This window comes from Sinocyclocheilus grahami, unplaced genomic scaffold, assembly GCF_001515645.1.
Source record: "Sinocyclocheilus grahami isolate Dianchi unplaced genomic scaffold, SAMN03320097.WGS_v1.1 scaffold657.1, whole genome shotgun sequence".
Taxonomy (NCBI): Eukaryota; Metazoa; Chordata; class Actinopteri; order Cypriniformes; family Cyprinidae; genus Sinocyclocheilus; species Sinocyclocheilus grahami.
Genome location: NW_015505836.1, coordinates 1,110,772 through 1,133,996, shown reverse-complemented (window position 1 = coordinate 1,133,996; position 23,225 = coordinate 1,110,772). Strand labels below are relative to the sequence as shown.

Here is a 23,225-nt window from a genome sequence, read left to right as displayed (position 1 = left end):
ATTACTATGATAAATGTAAAAAAATTAAAACAAATGGTGGTACTTTTGGATATTTTAAGTTCTTCACAAGAATACCATAGTATTTCCATGGTTTATGTTAATGTGGTCTGTTGTCTAATGATTTAATTTAATTTTTTCAAATTTGAAAACCGGATACGTTATACTACCATACAATTAGTGTGGTGAAACTGCATAATATTTACTGTAATTTGTGACTCTGGAGCAGAAAAGCAGTCTTAAGTCGCTGGGGTATATTTGTAGCAATAGCCAACTATACATTATATGGGTCAAAATTATAGATTTTTTTTATTATGCCAAAAATCATTAGGATAATTAAGTAAATATCATGTTCCATGAAGACATTTTGTAAGAACTTCATTTGGACAACTTTAAAGGCGATTTTCAAAATATTATTATTTTTTATTTTTTTTTGCACCCTCAGATTCCAGATTTTCAAATAGTTGTATCTCAGCCAAATATTGTCCTAACAAACCATACATCAATAGAAAACGTATTTATTCAGCTTGATGTATTGATGGATTGATATAGATTTTTTTGTATTGGAAAAAAATGTACCCTTATGACTGGTTTTGTGGTACAGGGTCACATATTTACTATGTCATTGATATATATATAAATAATAATAACATGCTGCGTGCTGCTGTGGTTGTGTCCCAATCCTGTGGAGCGCGCGGCGCAGCCCAAACGTTCCCCATCAGCCTCCGCCCAGCGCACTGACTGCTGCTCCACTGCGGACAACAATGACGGACAACATTCCGCTGCAGCCTGTCCGACACAAAAAACGACATGACAACAAACGAAGAGACGGGTAAGAGCACCAAACGACGTTAAATGACAACAAAAACGCGTCGCCTGGAGAATGGAGGCTTGTTTATATCGAGGATAGCATAGTGGCTAACAGCCCAGCAACACTTAACCCGCGAAATTATGTTGATAACGACATTATATCGCGACATGACACTGATCAGCTCTTTATTTTGAATACATCATTGTATATTCGCTATGAAGATGTCGTCTGAGCGATATTAAGAGTCTTGATATTGTTGTATATTGGAGAGACAAGTGCACATCCTTGTTCCGGGACACAGGTGAATTGTTGTCAAGGATGTGTCATAAATGTTTGAAGAAAGACATAAATATTTCTCCCTATGTATTCTGTTATGCTCTTTTTGACCAGATATTTTCGGTGTGATGCATTTAAGGCCTTTTGTGAGTAAGGGCGACACTTGCATAAAGACCCTGATAACGCTCTGATAGCAATATAACGCCCAGTGGTTTATAAGCACTTCAAAATAAAAGCACCACGGTTACCAGAGTTTCTGTCAAAATGCCATACTTGCTACAGATATTGATGCTATAATTGTGGTTGCCTCCACCAAGCAAAAAAGTACCATAGTACTAACATGATTTTTGGAGATGTAGTATTCTCTTAAAGGGGTCATATGATGCTTTTTTAAAGATAATTACTGCGGTTACTGAAACCACGCCTTCTTTCTTTGCGTGCACATTTGGGCGGCATTATGCAAATATTTCCACATAGTGAGGTAGATATGTGGGGGCGTGTTAGAACGAGCCGTTTTAGGGGGGCGTGGCAGAGTCTTAACTTTGATAAAGAATATCTCTTTGGTTTTGAGACTTTAGTCTTTGCAACTTCAGGGATCTTATCTATGCACAATCAGCTTGTAACACTCCAAAGAGAAAGGAAAACTTGAAATCGCATCATATGACCCCTTTAAACGCCTATGAGTACCAAGAATAGACATGAAACTGCACTTTTAATTCTTTCAAATAAATAATATAAAATTGCATACATTATTCTTGAACTGAGTAAAGTATTTAAAGGGAGGTTACATTAAAAACATACATTTTAACATTAGATGTAAAATTTTGATGCTGTATGCACTATTGTTATAGAATTGTTCTGTAGTCTGTACAGTATTTAATGCAATTACATGAGAAAATGACAAGACTGAAATTAATCCCTTATGTTACATTTTTGAAGGAAAAATAATACCTTGTACTTCAACACAGGGATTGTTGCTGCTATGGGTTATAAAAATTATATAAATGAACACAAAAGTGTCTGTTTAATGCAAAGCTGCAATCAAGACAGATATAGCTCATGTACTAAATAAAAAAAAAAAGCAGGGTTTGTTGTTCACTTAATGCCTTGAATGCACAAATTCAGTTTAGTTTTATTTTCTTTACGCTGTAGTCATTCAGTTATGCTCCACATAGACGGAAGTACAATACCCAATATATATATATAGTTCTTGATAAGAGTTTGTTTGATGAAGGTGTTGGTAAAAAAAGCTAATATTTACTGACACTGTTTTTTGTCGCTTGCTTGAAAATATTTCTGTGGCTGCAGTGAAATTCCAGTATCTGGATGTGAATTTTCTTTCTGGTAAAGGGTCGTGAAGTACTTGTTTTACATTTCTGTATTAATTGAAGCGCTTTGTGAATCAAGCCTACATGTAATGTTGATGATGTTGTATATTCAGGTGCTGCCCATGGTCTAGATGCTGCGGTGGGGGAGATTTCCGTCCTCGGACCGTGTGGTTGGGCCATCCGGAAAAGAGAGAGCAGAGATACCCAAGAAATGTCATAAACAACCAGAAATACAATTTCTTCACCTTCCTGCCTGGGGTGATTGACTACAAACTAGCAGAGAGAACCACCAGGGTAATTCAAGAACGTGTTGAGCAATGGGCTGTGTTGCTTAACATGTTCTTTAATTGCTCTGGTGGTTAACAGTTGCACATGAGCTGTTTGAAACGTTTAGGCTGATATTGTATGGCAGCCACTTAATCACATCCTAGCAACCACCCAGAACTCCCTAGCAACCACAGAACACCTTCACATCAGTGTAGCAATGCCTTGGCAACCACCCAGAACACCCGGGCAACTTGGTGGCAAATTTTGCACAAGTGGCACTTGCTTTTCATGTGTACAAATGTACAAATCTCATGTCCTCATGCCATGCAGAGCGCCACCATAAAGGCATTTATAATATAATTTATAATTATTTTTTTAAACATAAAAAAGTTATTTCATATAAACACTGTTCATTTGGACTTTGTGTTCATCAAAGAATCCTGAAAAAAATGTATTACGGTTTTTATATAAAATTAAGCATCACAGCTCTTTTCAATATTGATAATAAAAGCAAATATTGAGCATATTAGAATGATTTCTGAAGGATTAAAAAAATTCAGCTTTGCATCACAGGAATAAATTATATTTTACAATATATAAGAAAATGTTATTTTGAATTTTAATAATATTTTGCAATATTACTGTTTTTACTGTATTTTTGATCAAATAAATGCAACCTTGGTGAGCATAAAATACTAATTTCAAAAACATTATAAAATCTAACCAACACCAAACCTTTGAATGGCAGTGTATCATAGTATAATTATTTTTTGCCAGGTTTTGTTCAAACTGAGTTATAAAATAATGTCATATCATGTCATATTGTGGGTTTGTGTTTACAGGTGTTGTTTAACCAGTTCAAATACTTCTTCAACCTGTACTTTCTGCTGCTGGCCTGCTCACAGTTTGTGAATGAGCTCAGATTAGGGGCTCTGTACACATACTGGGTTCCTCTGGTGAGTCCGACCACAGTTTTGTCATGATAAATGGGCTTAATATTAATGTTCATGGTCAAATTTGATAAATTTTTTGCTTTGTTTTTCATAAGGGGTTTGTTTTGATTATTACGATCGTGAGGGAAGCTGTCGAGGAGATGCGATGTTTCCTACGGGACAAAGAGGTCAATTCACAGATCTACAGTAAACTCTCCACAAGAGGTGAGCCATTGTTTCCACCTATAAAGCATTTTGTGTGCCACACATTGTTTTTGTAGATTTATTGGATGAAGCTGATTCCTTATGCCTTGATTTGTTAGGTAAATGTGTGTTGTAAATGTTGCGAAGTGAGCAATCAGCGGGAGAGAGTTATTTGCTGGTTTTGTATATTTTTAATGTTCCCGTTTTATTGTTTGGCGTAGATTTGAATGTTGATTCCCTATGCAATGATTTGTTATGTAAATGCATTGTAATTAGCAATCACTTTTTGTTGTTTGCTGTAGACCTAAATGTTTTTAGGTTGATTCAGTGCACATGGATTTGTAATGTAGGCACTAAACCCATGTTGCAAATGTTTGCAATGAGTAATCAGATTTGCTGAGGTTTTTTTTTTTTTTCATAGATTTTTTTTAACATACATTTTTTTGCTGTAGATGCAATACATTGTAACGTTGTTCTCATATATATCAGTGTTTTTGCAAAAGTCTAGCAGTGTGCATTCAATTCAAAATACAGATTTGTTATTTCTGTAGTGTTTTTGAATTTTATTTTCAGACTTTGCTGACACAGCTCTCAGGTTATAACAACTTCCCCATAAATATGTCTGTGTGTGTGTGTGAGTGTGTATATATTTTTATATTCTTTGATATACATGTGGTATTCCTGGTCAAAAATGACCGGCCTACAAATACTTGACTATACATTTCTTGTTGGCTGTATTATTATTAAATCTTGGATTCAATCTTTATTTAAACTTGTATTCTTTCATTTAGCAAAGGTTTTGTATTTCTTTTTTGAACTGGTTGATGGTAGGCCTCATTGATCTAAGCTTATGCACCTCAGTTTTTGAGTGAATATTGCCAAAATTGTCTACAAATAATGCTTTTTTTTTACTCCATTTCAATCAATCAGTTCTAAAAAGAAATACAAATCCTTTGCTAACTGAAAGAAAACAAGTTGACAAAAATTCTAGTATTTGGTGGTAATATAGCATAATGCGAAATTTGCAAGAACACCAAATTGGGTGAAGGATTTTCAGCACAACACAAGGGTTAGAAGAAGTCATTTGCAAACTTCTTCCATGTAATTGCTATGTCATAAAAATTTCCATAAAATAGAAAAAAAAAATCAGCAACAATGTTACACTGCCTTTTTTTTATTCATATGAGGCTTGCTAAAGTATGCAGATGCATCAGTCATAAAACAGACTGCTGTTTGTTTTTAAATTGAGGTAGCGATGTAAATTGTATCATATACTGGGGGATGAAAAGCGCCTGACAATAAAAAACTAAGAGAACCTCCTGTCGTTTCCATCACATGCCTTCCTTTGATCTGGCAGGCTCTCTTCTCTCATAAACCCGGCTTATGCGCACTCGGCAGTAACAGCCTCCATTTAAGGCTCATAGAGCGGAGCTGTGGCATTTGCTGGCTACCTGGGAGGGCTTGTGATTGCCCTGCCCAAACCAACGGGGATAAAAACATCAAAGTTCATCATATTTAAACTGGCCCTCAACTCGTTTTTTTTTAATAGACTCACACCATTAAAGGTGGGTGTGGGATTTATGGTCGCAGGTCACACCTTCCGGAGCAGAACACAGTTTTTCCTGGTTTCTGGAAGTTTGAAATTTAAGGGGACGATACCAAGTGACCAACCTGTCGGGGAACGGTTTAAACCAGTTGAGTAGGTGATAGGGATAAAATATAGGCTTAAAGTGGTCATATGACGATGCTAAAAAAGAACATTATTTTGTGTATTTGGTGTAATGAGATGTTTATGCAGTTTAAGGTTAAAAAAAAACATTATTTTCCACATACTGTACATTATTGTTTCTCCTCTATGCCCCGCCTTTCTGAAACGCGTCGATTTTTACAAAGCTCATCAGTCTGAAAAGCGAGGTGTGCTTTGATTGGCCAGCTATCCAGTGCATTGTGATTGGCTGAATACCTCAAGCGTGTGACGGAAATGTTATGCCCCTTACCATACTGTTGATGCCGTGTCCCGGCGCGACGAGACAAAACCAATAAAACCCATTACAAATGAGGCATTTGTTGCATCCAGTGGGGACATAATTACTGATTATAATTACTTGTACTGTCTTTTTATGTGTTGCGTTGCATCGCGCCGCGTAAACATAAAACCATGTCTACATTTGTGATCGGAGAAATGACAAACAACAAGCGCTACTCTACACTGCTCAAAACTCACGTTTGAATCATCAGTGGCAAATTCTTTAAATATGAAAACGTACTTACAGGCTGTGAGTCAGCATTATTTGTCAGAACATGCATTGTAGGCTACTCTCCAATATTTCGAATATTTGGGTTGAACTGTTCTGGAACAGTGTTGTAAATACAACTTAACCACTGATTTCTAGTCGTGTCCTCTTTTGGAAGACCAAACAAAGTAGTTTCGCTTTCACAACGAAACACACAGCGTCTTCACAACATGGCGGCGGCAGCAGCAACAATAAAGTTACGCCTTCTTTCTTTGCGTGAACATTTGGGCGGTGTTATGCAAATCTTCCCACACAGTGATGTAGACATGTGGGGGCGTGTTTAAACGAGGCGTTTTAGGAGAGCGTGGACGAGTCTTAACTTTTATAAAGAATATCTCTTTGGGTTTGAGACTTTAGTCTTTGCAACTTTAGGGATCTTATCTATGCACGAACAGCTTGTAACACTCCAAAGAGAAAGGAAAACTTGAAATCGCATCATATGACCCCTTTAATTGAAGGAATAATTAATCAAAACCCAATATAACCAACACTGATTTAATTGTTCGTTTTTATAAAACAAATCTGCAACAGTACTGACCTAAGTGCAATAAAAGTGTCCTTTTATTCTAAAAAGAATGCACATATACATGTGCTAATGTCTTACATATGCATTGGTAAAGGTCTCCACAGGGGTTAAAGGTCCCTGACCTTTTCCAAACAATTTTAGCTGTGCATTTTCAATGGAATGAGAGATCATTCTCACAGCACTCTTGTAAAGCCGCATAGGAGGGTATTGTCTAAAAACAAATGGAAATCTCATATGGACTCAGAGCTTTTGAGAAATCTGAATGGGGACTTAAAGAAGGCTTAAATATGTGAGTCTTCACTGGAGGATTTATCATGAAATATGCAGATTTAGGACCACTGGTGAAACCTCTGACAGATGCTTTTTTTATTATAACATTGATTCCTATTATGCAAGTTTTTGTTTATTAGGGGATTATAAACCTTTTGTAATGTACAATGTATGAGGATTGAACAGAAAGTCATGGAAATCCTGGAAATATTAGGGCATTTCTTTTTAAATTATGAGCTTTTGTAGTTGTGTTTTGATCTGAAATTGCTCCAAAAGTTGTGGAAACTAAATCAATTGACGATTTTTAGATTTTAGGCATTGCTTTTTCAGATTTTTGTACTTTTTATTAATTTTATTATTTTTTTTTCAATCTTATTACACTTGTGGTGTTTCTTGTTAAAAATGACTGACCTACAATTTCTCATTAAGCTAAATTATTATCAAATCTTGAATTCAATGTGTCAGCTTCTTTCATTTAGCACAGGTTTTGTATTTATTTTTGTAACTGATTGATCGTAGGCCTCATTGATCTGAGCGTACATACCTCAGCTTTCAAGTGAATATTGGCAAAATGATCTGCAAATAATCTTTTTTTTTTTTGTACTTTCTTTCTTTGCTCTGAAATATGCAAATGGATAGAAATTGCCCTAACAATTGTGGGAACTCTAAATCAGTTGAAGATTTTCCAGATTTTAGGCATTGCTTTTTCAGACAGTTTGCTTTTAAATGTTTAAAATAATCATTGAATGCGTCAGCTACAATTTTCACCCTTTTTTTGAAATGCATCAGTCTGATTTTCTCTTTATCTCTCTCTGCAGGAACCGTGAAGGTGAAAAGTAGCGGCATCCAGGTTGGAGATCTTATCATTGTTGAAAAGGTTGGTTTGCTAATCAGCTCTCTCATTGTTAGGTATTGAGATCTTCTGACAAATGGCATCTCATACCTCTCAATGCTTTAGCTGTTTACCTTCCCCTGAGATTAGGGCAATTGGACCCCTCAGTGGGGCGGTAAGACATAACAAGCTTTATATGTATATGTAAAACGAAGATTGTGCTTGAATGTGCATTTTCAAAATGTAAGGTTTTCACACACTAGAGCTTAGTTTTGTTATAGATCTAAAACTCCAACATAGAATATTTGGATTGTATTTATTTATTTATTAAATAACCAGTGGATCAAAAAGGTCTATGAGCTTTTAATGCTGAAAAGAGCTGTCAATCATTTTGAATGACTGAAACATGTGACCCGAGGCCAGTGGTTGGTTATTAGTAATCCTGCCTAATTCCACTCTGGTATTTAGTGTTGCCTTTTGTTCAACTGTTGCCTTTCTGCCATGCAGACTGAAGCCTGTTGTAAGGGAATTGTGCTGTTGGTTTCCTCCTGCGAAGTCTGAGAACATGAAATTTGAGACACGTCCGCAGTCTCCAATTACCCACCAGGCTAATTTTCTTAAAAATGTTGATTTTACACAGAAAGACGGCTCACACATGCTGCGCTCAATCTGGTTTTGTTAAAAAAGCACTGTAAAAAACTTTATTATTAGGCAACCTCATGTGTGAATCTAATGAAAGCATTCCCAGCTCACATTCTTTTCACCCCACACTTAAAAAAAAAAATATATATATATATATATTTTTTTTTTTAATCATAAAATTATTTGCATTTTTTGCATAAAGAAAATGCATTAGAGCATTATTTTACTGTTTTCTTCACCAAATTCTCATTAACGTCTCTTTGCATCTAGAATTTATTTTGTTATTCATATATTTCAAATTAGGTTTCTTTTGCTTTTACCAATGGACCATTCAGGTCTATGAGCATTTCATGCTGGAAAAAGCTGTCAATCATTTTGAATGACTGAAGCATGTGACCCGAGGCCAGTGGTTGGTTATTAGTAATCCTGCCTAATTCCACTCTGGTATTTAGTGTTGCCTTTTGTTCAACTCTTGCCTTTTTGCCATGCAGACTGAAGCCTATTGTAAGGGAGTTGCGCTGTTGGTTTCCCTCTGCGAAGTCTGAGAACATGAAATTTGAGAGTCTCCAATTACCCACCAGGCTAATTTTCTTAAAAATGTTGATTTTACACAGAAAGACGGCTCACACATGCTGCGCTCAATCTGGTTTTGTTAAAAAAGCACTGTAAAAAACTTTATTATTAGGCAACCTCATGTGTGAATCTAATGAAAGCATTCCCAGCTCACATTCTTTTCACCCCCCACTTAAAAAAAAAAAAAAAATATATATATATATTTTTTTTTAATCATAAAATTATTTGCATTTTTTGCATAAAGAAAATGCATTAGAGCATTATTTTACTGTTTTCCTCACCAAATTCTCATTAACGTCTCTTTGCATCTAGAATTTATTTTGTTATTCATATATTTCAAATTAGGTTTCTTTTGCTTTTAATACAGTATTTTGTTTTCAGTATTACATTAACACAATATATATTTTTTTAATTACGCAAATGAAACTCTTATCATTTTTGCATTATTGTAATGAAAAGTGGGTGCACTTTTCATTAAGGGATAATGCAAAAGTTCATTATCTTCAGTATTATAATACACACACATATTTAGTTTTGTTATTAGATTACTATTAATACAGTGTTTTTACAATATTACATAAAATTACTTCAATGTCATGACTTTAAAAATCTATGAGATCTGTAATATATGTGTAATGTGTATATATATATATATATATATATATACACACACATACATACACACATCTCAGCATTTAGAATTGATCTTTTTTTAATTAGGTTACTGTTATTATACTGTTATTAATGCAGTATTTTTACTATATTACAAACAATTACTTCAATATCATGACTTCTAAAGACTTCTAAAATCTAGAATTTATTTTGTTATAAATTACTTAATTACTTCAATATCATGACTTTAAAAATCTATGAGATCTGTAATATATGTGTAATGTGTATATATATATATATATATATATATATTTACACACACATACATACACACATCTCAGCATTTAGAATTGATCTTTTTTTAATTAGGTTACTGTTATTATACTGTTATTAATGCAGTATTTTTACTATATTACAAACAATTACTTCAATATCATGACTTCTAAAGACTTCTAAAATCTAGAATTTATTTTGTTATACATATATTTCAAATTAGGTTTCTATTGCTTTTAATACTGTTAATACTTGTTTACTGTATTACATTAACACAAAATATTAAAAAAGAATGCATAAATCTATTTTTTTCCCATTATGCTAATGAAAATTAGGAGAAAATTGTGCTTGATTTTCATGAACATACTGCAAAAATTCAACATATATCAATATAATTTAATATTTCTTTTTAATTTTGAGGGGTGAATTGTCACATATTTTGTAGTATTTGAATTATGTCAGCAGCTTTCTGGTTCTATTTCACCTTCAATGTAATATGTTTGATCTTCTAACCCTAATCTGTTGACAATCCAATTGGGCTTAATATTTAGAGCTTGCATGTGGGTTATGGGTTACATATATTAAAAGCCTGATTGATTAAAAGCGTAGCCAACGATTGAGATACCGAAGTCCTGTCCGATGTTTTGAAACATCTGCCGAGTTTAATAGCGTGGCGAATTCATCTTCTAATAACTACAAACAGAGCTGGGAGGGAAGCGGGGGTCAGGCCGGGTGGAACGGGCGGTCAGAGCTGCCACGGGGCACCACCCAATGATTTGCTGCGGGGCCTTACTCTTAAAACCAGCCGAATACTGGTAATTGAGTAGATTAAAGCCAAACTGAACTCATACAACTAAACCAAGGTGACTGCTGCTGACGACATGCTTGAGTCTGTGCCTTTACTTTTTATCTTTTACCTTGTTTTTCTCTCTTTCAATCCTTATCTCTCCCTTTATAGAATCAGCGTGTTCCTGCTGACATGATCTTCCTAAGGACCTCTGAAAGAAATGGTAAACATCTGTCGGTCATTCATCCAAATTTCCCAAACAAAAGGGCAGGGGAAATGACATGGCCGCGAGGGCAACTGCTTGTAGATGGAGGGATTAGCCTGAACCTCAGACATTTAATGATCTACGCTGAAATTGGCCAGAAAGATGGCATGCAATGTGATTTTTGAAATTCTCTTTAAAACACTGACTGCTTTAGGTTAGTGTGACCAGACGTGCCAGTTTCCAGTGTCCTGTTCATGCTTGTTTAAAAAACATTATATGATTGGATATAATGTGTAGTTTTAGAAAAAATATTACCTTATTAAACAAAACAATTAAAAACAATCACAAACAAACTTTACGGACAGAACATATATTTATGTTTATATTATTTGCATATTTTATTTATATACATTATTTCTATATTTTTTTATTGTTTTATATTTATATAGTAAAAAAGGCCCCATAGTTATTACTTACTAGTTGCTAAAATGTAATTTTATCTTTATTTTTACTTTTAGAATTAAACATAAGTTAAACATTAAAACTTTTTACAAAACAATTAAAAACAATCACAAAGAGACTTTACGGACAGAACATATTTTTGTATTTATATAATTTGTAAATATTTATTTATATATATTGATTTATATTTATATAGTAAAAAAAAAAGCCCCATAGTTATTACTTACCCGTTTCTGTTTTCATCTTTATTTTTAGTTTTAGAAAAAAAGAAGAAAAAAACATCACAAACAAACATTATATTTATATTTTTTTGTATATTTTTATATGGTTTTATATTTATATAGCAAAAAGGGCCCCATAGTTATTATTTACCAGTTTCTAAAATTTAATTTGATCTTTATTTTGTTTTAGAATAAAAAATGAACTCATTAAACAAGACAATTAAAAACAACCACAAACAAACTTTACTGACAGAACATATATTTCTATTATTTATTTCTATACATTTATTTTTATATTGCTTTATATTTATATAGTAAAAACAGCGCCGTAGTTATTACTTACCAGTTTCTTAAATTTATTCTGTTAGATTCATGCAGTAATTATTTAGATGATTAACATATTACCAATTTATTTTGACATCATTGTCGACACGTAATTTCATAAGTGTGCTGACGACTTAATATCATTTAGAGTATGATGTTTTATACTTCATCACTTTACTACATTTACCATAATCACAAATCTAGTGTATTTGGCCGTTTTCTTATTCATTTCACACTGATAAGTTGACTTTTGAACTAGAAATCTGTTCACCTCACAGTAGATCCTGTGTTGAGACTGATGCGATCTTGAATGACGATCTTTTTGTCTTTCAAATTTCAAGGTAGCCAGAAGGAAAATCAAGGCATGCAAAGTAGCTAAAAATTTAAAGATGAGACACTGCAAACAAATTTAAAGTGCCATCAGGAACGAACAAAGACAATGATTCATCTGAATAAGCAAATCGGGTAAAGCTTTAATGTGTAGTTTTGTTGCTAAGATAAAAAATCTCTGAAACAACTTTTTAGTCTCCATTTTTGTAGGTTTTGGAAAAATGAGTAGCTACTACTTGGTCTAAATAGATCCGATGAGCTTTTTTCAGTGCTGGAATTACATGCTTCCTGGCTGAGATTTCCTTTTTGGGAGGTGGAAGTTGCCAGTAGTGCTTGATGTGTTAGTGTTACGGGAAGGGAAGCATTGTTATCTGCCCCACAGATGGACACCATTAGGCAATTATTAAGAGTCCAGGGTTGAATGGCAGAGCAACATATCTTTAAATGAGTGGGGGCTGGGTGGGTGACACGCTCTAATGGCAGCACTAGCTTTAGGCTTACTGGAGTTGTTTGCATGACTAGCACTTCAGTTTGGCTGGCGAGCACATTTGATCAGTTTAGACACTGCATGCGGTGGGTAAAAGGTACTATATAAGCTATTCAGTAAAACAGAAACATGTCTTTTTGAGTCACACTGCCCTCTGGAGTTCACCAGAAAGACATTGCAATAAAATGTTCTGTTTCAAATGTTTCCAGAAACAATGATTAGGGATATCATACTGACTTTTTTATATCCTAAAATATTTAGATGTATATTTCAACATTTTTTTCCACTGTTTTTCATCATAAAGGCTCCTGTTTTCTGAGGACTGATCAGTTGGATGGAGAAACTGATTGGAAACTACGCCTCCCTGTGGCCTGTACACAGAGACTTCCTACCGCTGCTGTGAGTTTAGTCCATGATTCGTTTTTTGTTATTAAAAGTCATAAAAGAGCATTGGATTTACTTGGGTTTTTGCATACAATCACACAGTAAGATCCGATCTTTAGCTAGTTCACAATTACAGACAAAGACATATTTTCAAACAAGTGTTGCACTAACCTAACAATGGTATTTTGTGTTTTATTGAAAGTCAAAATCAATTTTATTGTCATTTTTTTGCACATTGCATGGATAAAAATGAAATAGTTCATTCAGAAAATGACAGTGACGCATGCAGTAGACAGTCACAAGGACTGTAAAAGACAACACTTAAAATGGACAGTGAATACAAACTGAATACAGAGTAAAAACAGAGAGATAAATAGGTGTATATATATATATATATATATATACAGTATATATATGTAATAGTATATAAATATATAAAATATATGACGTATTTATATATATATTTAATAAGTGAATATAATGTAATATGCAATTTTGAAATTATGTAAACAGTCATAGTGTAGGGCAGAAAAAGTACCACATTCACACATTTTGAGTATTCACAAAAAAGCATTACCTTCACTGCAAAAAATGCTTTTCTTACTTAGTTTTTTTGTCTTGTTTCCAGCCAAAATATCTAAACATTCTTAAATCAAGAAGGATTTTCTAGACAAGTAAAAATGATTGTCTTGTTTTCAGAAAAAACAAGTCAAAATTAAGTGAGTTTTTGCCTGAAACAAGCAAAATAATCTTATCAATAATCTTAATAATCAAATAAGATTATTTTGCTTACCCCATTGGCAGATTATTTTGCTTGTTCTAAGCAAAAACTCACTTAATTTTGAATAGTTTTTTCTGAAAACGAGACAATAATTTGTACTTATCTAGAAAATCCTTCTTGATTTAAGAATTTTTAGATATTTTGGCTGAAAACAAGACAAAAAAAACTAAGTAAGAAAAGCATTTTTTTGCAGTGTTGAACAAAAGGAACCGCAGAACCTGAGATTAAGAATTGTTGACTATAGGGATGTCAATTTTCGATCATTTCCATGATCGATCGTCGTTTAAATTAACAATCGATTAATCGTTAACCTTAATGCTGCAAAATGCGTCTATGACAGGATGTGCAAAAGTTACTAAAAAAAACAAACTCTTTCTCACCCGATTTAAAGGGGATTTAGTCTGAATAAAATGCTAGTAGCAGGATTGTAAAATGAATAGATGTGATTATGATAATTTGATAAAATGAAGAGAGCTCGTTTGAGCGTTTCCTATCCCGTCACGGAGACCGCTGAACACGCCTCTTTAAATGGTTTCGTGGTGCTCGTTATTGTATTTTAAAACACAATTGCAATGTTTTCAACTGACATTATGGCATTTAAAATAAAATGATCCCAAACGTAACTGTGGTGCGTGTGGCTGTGCAGCGCAGTCAGTGAACCGCTTCCATCGGCGCTGCTGCAGCAAAACACACTGTTGCTCACATGAAACATTATCATGTGAGTATTATGACCAGTACTTAATTTGATCCTGCTGGATCCTGTTCCGGAAAATGTCAGATTTTGAATTTTTGCGTTCCGGTAGGCCTATTTGTTTTAAAAAATCCGGCATTTACAGTGCATTAGATCGTGACAGTGTATGCGTGCGTGCGCATACGAGACGGAGCGAGCGCGGGTTTGGCTAGATGTATTTGGAGGTTATTACCCGCATCTCATTCGGCACAAATCCAAATGTTTCCATATTCGTAATGCATTTGAATGTTAAACTATTATTTATAATGTAAACTAGGCTTGTACTTTACACGCATTCACATATAGACGGAAAAGATCATCCTCTTCACATGAGCAAAAACATCCTTAGCATAACAGCAGAGTGGACCGGTATACTACGGTCTATTTAAACTGACCAGTGTAACCTTTTATATGTTTGGTTGACTGTATTTTATTTTGATAATGAACAGACTGCGATGTAAGTTTGAATTGCTAGAATATGTGGGGTGTGTGCGCACGAGGCGCCGGTGCGATCGAACAGCTGAAACATAAAAAACTTGTTTATGGATCGCAGCGCCACACTTCTGTTTTAAATCTGTTAGCTTAATTATTTAAGTCAGATATATATATATTTTTTTTTTAATGAAAACAAATTGTTATTTTTATTTAGGCCTATTGCTTACATAGGCTATACATTTTCCTTAAAGCATCCCATTTTGTCCCAGGGCTTGAAAACCTGTGTCCTAGGCTAGTTCGGTCCAGCAGAAACTTGTGAACGATGCTCTTAGTTGTGGCATCATTGAATGCTCCGGGAAAACTTATAGTCAGTGTCGGTCAAAGCGCCTTTTAATTGCTGTTTTGAATCCAGCAATTATTTATTTACAAATTATAAGCTATGATTATGACAAGTGTGGTATAAAAGCTTTGTTTATTAGAGGGATAATTGGTTAACTGGGAAATCTTACATCGCGACCATGCTTTTGGATGCCGTTCGAGCTCATATAGCCTACATTTATGCAGCTTTGTTCTGGTTTGCCGGTTGGTCAAAAATGTCCACAAATTCAATAATATTTAGGCATTGTTTCTTTTCCTAAATCCTCACCGTCTAACCCTCTAATTTCGCAGGTTTATTTTATTGTCATTCACTTTTTATCACTGTTTTCGCATCTAAGGGAAATGAAAGATTTCATAAGAATTCGTTCGATGTATTAATTTGTTCCCTAATTTTAGTTAAATCATGGGTTATTTAAGGAACAAAATTAATGAAACATGGACAGTGGCCACAAATTAATAAGTGGTAGGAACGAATTAACAAGTTGTAGGAATGAATAGCCTATCTGTCCTGTGTCCCTGCAGCCCTGCAAAGCGCAGAGCGCGATATGAAAGAATTATCTGGGGAAATGACTTAATTACTACATTAATATTGCTTTCCATGTTGAAGAACTTTGTGTTGTTACCATTTTAATGTACTTTTAAAGTTTAAATCACATTAAAAGCTTAATTTGTACATTATGAATGAATGATGGATGCATTCATATACCGTCACCGTCACTCACAGCCGCTCGCACGTGTTTTGCGCATGAGCCGCACGCAGCTCAAAATTAAACGACTTAATCGACCATCGATAGCTTTAATCGATTGTATCTCTTATCGACAATTAATCGATTATCGATTACTCGTTGACATCCCTAGTTAACTATAAATATTACCCATAAATGCCTTAATTTTCATCATTACAGTTTTTGCTGGTATTATTGTGGAGGCTAATCATGGAAGTTAAATTCGTTTTGAATTCTATTTCATGTTGTCATAAATGGCTTAAAGAAGTTGTTTTCTACATTTCCTCAGGATCTACTGCAGATCAGGTCATTTGTTTATGCTGAAGAACCGAACATTGACATCCATAACTTCATCGGTACCTTCACTAGAGTGAGTGCACATCTCATCACTCGTTGTTTGAGAACTGACAAAACCCTCATTGTGTGACGTGCTTTTGTTTTGCATCTGACAGGAAGATGGAGACCCTCCAGTTAATGAAAGTCTGAGCATTGAGAACACTCTCTGGGCGAGCACTGTCATTGCTTCTGGTAAACAGCAGAAAATAATGTCTTACAAGCAGAAAAATATTAATAATTAATAGTATATATCAATCACAGATTTGAATAGAAATCCAAGTGAGCTATGCATTGTTAGCAGAAGCTTGCATTACTGTCTTATTTGATTAGTTTAAAGATACTATTAAACTACTAAATGTAATAATGAATGTGGTTGATTAAATGAATATGAATATATTCACCAGTTGATTAGATTCCAATAAGTACGTTAATTTACTGGACATGCAATTTTTTTATATTTTGAGTGAATGCAATCACTAATAATGGGGGAAGTCGTGACCTAATGGTTAGAGAGTCGGACTCGTAACTCAAAGGTTGTGGGTTCGAGTCTCGTACCGGCAGGAATTGTAGGTGGGGGGAGTGAATGTACAGCGCTCTCTTCCACCTTCAATACCACGACTGAGGTGCCCTTGAGCAAGGCACCGAACCCCCAACTGCCCCCCCGGGCGGCGCAGCATAAATGGCTGCCCACTGCTCCGGGTGTGTGTTCACTGCTGTGTGTGTGTGTGCGCTTTGGATGGGTTAAATGCAGAGCACTAATTCTAGTATGGGAAACCATACTTGTCCACATGTCACGTCACTTTTTTCACACTTTTTCACTTTATAATGCAACAAAAAACTGATATTAAAAACAATAGGGAATGATAGAATTTTGAAATTGGAAAAACAAGAAGTAATAATTTATTACATTGAAAATGTAAAGCGTATAATCAGGACCACAATTATGTGTTTTCAGCAAAACAGAATTTTAATTTTTTTTACATTTTTTTTTTGCTAGTATCACCATTGCCATGCGCATGAGGGACCAGAACCGCAATTTCAGAGATTATGCACAAAAATATTTGCAGTTGTACTTTTACTGTCACTGACACTAATTACATAAACTACGTCATGATTATTGGTGGGTTTTCACTGAAGCAACAACAAAAAATGCTGCAAATATTTCTGTGATTTTTGAGAAAAGCTGAGGCAAATTCAGACACTTTTGTCTGCAAAAATAAAAAACAAAACATCCTGCAAAATTCCAGTCAGACTCGGTTAATGCTTCTCAGCCATTCCTTTTTTTAAGCTGAGAAAAGCTTGTTGGATATTCCTCTTAAATGTTTTGTTCTCTAATCCAAGGCACAGTGGTTGGGGTGGTGATTTACACCGGTAAAGAGCTGCGCAGTGTAATGAACACCTCCAACCCAAGACACAAGGTAAAATTAGCAGTATCCTAAAGTCGACATAAGTCCAAAACTTTGAAATCTGTGTCACACTCCTACTGTATGTGATGTGCTGTTGCAGATCGGCCTGTTTGACCTGGAAGTGAACTGTCTGACTAAGATCCTGTTTGGTGCTCTGGTGGTGGTGTCTCTGGTCATGGTGGCTCTGCAGCACTTCGCTGGACGCTGGTATCTCCAGATCTTCCGCTTCCTTCTGCTCTTCTCCAACATCGTCCCCATCAGGTAGGAGTTATTCTCCTCTATATGTCGGTAAAGTCTACAGCTGTCAATAATTTTAGATCATACTTTGATATCTCTCGTGCTGAATGTCCAGTAAAGCTTGAATGATTAATCAACTTACATTTGGCATTTTATGACTACCAAACTGTACAAATTGTACCGTATTGGCCCGAATATAAGACGACCCTGATTATAAGACGACTGCTCTTTTTCCAGATGTACCTTTTGGAAAAAGGCTTTTTAAAAGCCAAATCTTGTTTTTTTCTCAGTAAAACAAATTTTGTCTTCAATTTTATGTTTTTCCTATTTTAATTTTTGTTTTGAAAGTATAGTAAAAACTGGTAAAATGTACCAACAATCACATTAAAAATATATACACTTTAAAAAAAATAAACAGGTAACCCATCTGAATTAGAACATTTAGGCTATCCATCTAATAGTAGCCTGCCAAAATCTTATTAACAGTAGAAGTTCAATCTTACTGTAGTCTTCAAATCTGGGTACTGTCTTACGTTTTAAAATCACAAAGGGAGTTTGGTCCCATCAGGCTAACGTGACGACTCATGCAGCTGTAAGGTTTTCTTTCTCTTTTGTTTTTACTGCGATCTTTACAACATGCATTATATTACGCACACTCGTTTTATGCGTATTTGGCGCCACCTATTGTTGTGGGTGTATTATTGACATGTCAAAGTCTAGACCCTGAATATAAGACGACCGCGTTTTTTCAGATGTATTTCCAAGAACAAAACATCGTCTTATATTCGGGTCAATACGGTAATACATATTGAGCAAGAGTTTCAAATGCTTGCAAGATTTCTTGATCCCATTCCTGTATAATTTCTAGTACTCTCTCCTAAAAGTGGCTGAAAAGCCAACAATGTATCGATCAATAATTGGTATCAGCTGATATAAAGCAGCTGTATTATTGGCCATCAGCCAATTGTTTAAAAACAGTCAGTGATTAGGGCCAATTACGACTCATGCAGCTGTAAGGTTTTCTTTCTCTTTTGTTTTTACTGCGATCTTTACAACATGCATTATATTACGCACACTCGTTTTATGCGTATTTGGCGCCACCTATTGTTGTGGGTGTATTATTGACATGTCAAAGTCTAGACCCTGAATATAAGACGACCGCGTTTTTTCAGATGTATTTCCAAGAACAAAACATCGTCTTATATTCGGGTCAATACGGTAATACATATTGAGCAAGAGTTTCAAATGCTTGCAAGTTTTCTTGATCCCATTCCTGTATAATTTCTAGTACTCTCTCCTAAAAGTGGCTGAAAAGCCAACAATGTGATGCTCCAATGTATCGATCAATAATTGGTATCAGCTGATATAAAGCAGCTGTATTATTGGCCATCAGCCAATTGTTTAAAAACAGTCAGTGATTAGGGCCAATGATATGCTGTCAATCAAAAATTATGTTATTATAAAAACTACCTTATGTGCAGTTGTTGTATACAAATTCAGTTTTTATTTGAGTGTAATGATTATATCTGAAAATAAATCAGTTAAAGCAGTGAAATATAGTAGTTTGTGCTCTGTTGTTAATTTTAACCTCTGATATTATAGTAATGTACCAAATGAGAAGGCTCCCTTATAGCTTATAGCATTAGTAGGGAGAGATATATATCGATAAATTATCGGTATAGGCAGATGTTATTCTGAATAATCAGAATAATTGATTATTCTGAATAATTATTCTGAATAATCAGTATTGGCAGATAAATTTAGTATTGGCGCATCCTTAATGTCTAACAGTTGTTATGCTTTATTTTCAGTTTGCGTGTGAATTTGGACATGGGCAAAATGGTGTTCAGTTGGATGATCAAGAAAGACTCTAAAATCCCCGGGACAGTAGTCCGAGCCAGTACCTTCCCAGAGCAGCTGGGCCGGATCTCTTATCTGCTCACAGACAAAACTGGTATGATTTCATTTAACTGTAAAAGCTTGTGTAAAATCTGCTTTTTTGCTAACAAAGTGACAAAAGGTGACAGATTTTAGTTGGATTTTTAACATATTTAACTTCAGTTACAATGTATGCTACCATTCAAAAGTTTGGGGTCAGTTTTTGTTCATTTTTTGTAAAGAATTAATGTTTTCATTCAGAAAAGATGCATTAAATCGATCAAAAGTGACAGATTTATAATGTCACAAAAACATTCCTATTTTTAATGAATGCTGTTCCTTTGGAACTTCTTTATTCATCAAAATAATCCTGAAAAAATGAATCACAGTTTCCACGAAAATATGAAGCAGCACAACTGTTTTCAACATTGATAATAATCAGAAATGTTTCTTGAGCAGCAAATCAGTATATCAGAATGGATCATGTGACACTGAAGACTGGAGTAATGGTGCTGACAATTCAGCTTTGATCACAGGAATAAATTACATTTTACAATGTGTTCAGTAGGTATTATAAATTGTAATAATATTTCATAATATTACTGTTTTTATTGTATTTGTAATAAAATAAATGTAGCCTTGGTGAGCATAAGAGACTTCTTTCAAAAACATTAAAACAAAAATCTTACCGAGCCCAAACATTTGAACAGTAGTGCGTTTTAGAGTAAAGCAGAATATACTGTGGGGAAATATCTGGCTGGATTGTGGAAATAATTGGTTTAATATATTGTTTATTAGCAGCACCATAGCAACCATCAGAACATCTTAGCAACCACATCACAACAGAGCCAATCACCACTCATGTATTTTCTTTAGAAAAAGTCTAGTTACCTTTATATAAGGGGAAGTTAATTGTAAAAAGGAACATTTTTATGTGACTCGGGAGAAAAGGTAAAAGGAAGTCATGGCTTTGACAGTTAAATTTACGCTCCTTAATGCAAAGGGCTTTTCTGAATGAGCCAAAGCAGAAATGAGAGCGTTGTGCTGGTGTGTTTGAGAGTTGATAGTGTTGAAGCGTTTTTAAAAGTTTCTCACAGGTAGCTGAGGCTCTTACCATGGGGCTTAAACTTGTGTGCCGAGAGCGCAGACATGCCACTTATTACAGCCTTAAATCAGAGGCGAGCTGAAGGTTCTCATCCTCGCACACTTACGGCACAGAGTCAGCCAGCGCTACCCTTCAAATTTATGCATTCGACCGGCTGTAAAATTACAGCCTGTTTCCCACACGGACGCTGATGTAGCTTGATCGAGCCAGTGAATAAAGGAGGTCAGAGGTCATCGTAATGTAAGGGGTAGACCAGCGACGCCTGACTGAAATACTACCGAGAGGCTCTGTTTAAGAGCGGTCGACACGAGAGGTGTCAGGAAACAAACCCAAGGCTCTTTGTCATTAACAAGCCATTAGTGTTTATATTGTTTAGTTTGAGTTTTTTGGCTACAGGAAGTGCATGTCGATCAGGGGAGGTTGTTAGAGGCTGACGGTTCCTTTCACAGATATTGCTCTTTTATTGGCTATGTTTGAATTCGAATACTAGTGTATTGCATACTGTACTGTATACTGCCTACTGATTAAAAATAGTTTATAAGATAATTGCTTTAACTAGATTTTACAGCCCAACCCAACTACAACCATTGGAACCCGGTGTTATTTTAGTGTAATTGAGATACTATACAGTTTTATTAATATTTTGAACTAAGTTTTTTTTTTTTTTTTTCATTTTCATTAAAATTTTAATTAAAGATTTAATCAAAGCACACACAGAGAGACACGTTTCAGACTGAGTTGATTTGTCTTTCGCATCTCCTCCTTATGTTTGAACAGACACATACACACAGAATTATGTCAATAGTACCCGTCTCGACGATCATTCTCGTTGTTTATATTATCTATGCTTGTAAATTGAGTATTTCTTTTTTTCCCCTTTTTCTTTCTTTTTCTTTTTACTGACCTTTAATCATGTTTGAACTTTCTCAGACTATAGTTTTTGCTGTGGCATATGAAGAAGCACTTAAAGTGTATGGAAAGCAAAGTTACAATGATATAAAATTAGTGTCATTAATTTTTTTGGTTTGTATGTTCACACTGATGTTAAAATGAGATTTTCTGATTTGTGACTACTTTTTATGTAATGCTAAAACACTGCTGGTCACTTTCAGAAGTTGTAGTGATTCTTTCTTTTCCAAGAAATAATGTAAAAACAAATTGGTCATTTTCATTTTTAAATATTTTAAAATATAATTTAAATAGATTTTACACACTTTAAGCAATATCGTATTGAATATCGCATTTTTTAACAAGGTATCGAATATCGCATTTTTCTTCAATATCGCACAGCCCTAGTTACCAGTGTTATTTTAGTATTTATGTATTTTATTTTTACATTTTCAGTTTTCTTTTTAACTTTATTTTAGGTTTTAGTCATTTTGTTTTGTGCTTTTGTCATTTTTATAAGTTTTTGTTTTTTTAAACATTTTTAAACTGGTGTTTAGAAATTTTAGTATTTCAACTTAAAACTATTTTGTATACATTTCTGATTTATCTTTATGTTTAGTTTTTTTTAAATATGTTTTATTATATTTGAGCTTTATTTCAAATATTAAAAGTTATGTTTAATAATTTTAGATTCAGTTAAAAACAACACTAAAGTGTTACTAAAAACATCTGCAAAAATGACTACCTGTAGTTATAATCATATAAGCAGATCTGTTTGTTTAGGCAGGATGGCTCAAACTCCACTAATGTTGATGCTTTTCACAGGGACTCTCACTCAGAATGAGATGGTGTTCCGACGACTCCATCTTGGAACCGTGGCGTACGGGATGGACTCCATGGATGAAGTGCAGAGTCATGTGTTCAGCGCTTACACTCAGGTAATTCCCAGGATTCCCTGCATGGAAAACTGAGCATGTTTGCATCCAATTTTTGCATCTAATTCAGTTTTTGGGCAAGGTATCACAATGCATATGTAATTTGTGCAAAGGTACAATGATACAGCATGCGCCAACCATCTTTTCTAAAATTTGCAATGAGAAGATGATGGTTTAACATTTAAAAATAAATAAGGCATCCATAAATATTATTGTAATTTTATACCTGTACTGTAAAATAAAATAATTTTTCTTAATTCTTATTATTATCCTGTGCACAATTAAATTTGTTTTGCTATACATGAAATATTGCAGTAGTGTGTGTGTATATATATATATACAGTGGGGGAAAAA

At 34.5% G+C, this 23,225-nt stretch overlaps 1 protein-coding gene across 1 annotated transcript in view; it reads left to right on the top strand.

Annotated features, from left to right (window-relative positions):
- The first annotated feature begins 678 nt into the window (after positions 1-678).
- The window catches only part of LOC107558754 (probable phospholipid-transporting ATPase IIA), a 61,887-nt gene continuing 39,340 nt past the window's right edge, over positions 679-23,225 (top strand). The window contains exons 1-13 of the mRNA XM_016242429.1: positions 679-829; positions 2,526-2,670; positions 3,522-3,635; positions 3,728-3,836; positions 7,724-7,782; positions 10,796-10,847; positions 12,958-13,052; positions 16,376-16,456; positions 16,539-16,614; positions 17,764-17,840; positions 17,929-18,089; positions 19,877-20,019; positions 22,762-22,874. Coding sequence (XP_016097915.1) covers positions 762-829; positions 2,526-2,670; positions 3,522-3,635; positions 3,728-3,836; positions 7,724-7,782; positions 10,796-10,847; positions 12,958-13,052; positions 16,376-16,456; positions 16,539-16,614; positions 17,764-17,840; positions 17,929-18,089; positions 19,877-20,019; positions 22,762-22,874 — 1,293 coding nt within the window. The 5' untranslated portion in view covers positions 679-761. The remainder of the gene's footprint in view (positions 830-2,525; positions 2,671-3,521; positions 3,636-3,727; positions 3,837-7,723; positions 7,783-10,795; positions 10,848-12,957; positions 13,053-16,375; positions 16,457-16,538; positions 16,615-17,763; positions 17,841-17,928; positions 18,090-19,876; positions 20,020-22,761; positions 22,875-23,225) is intronic.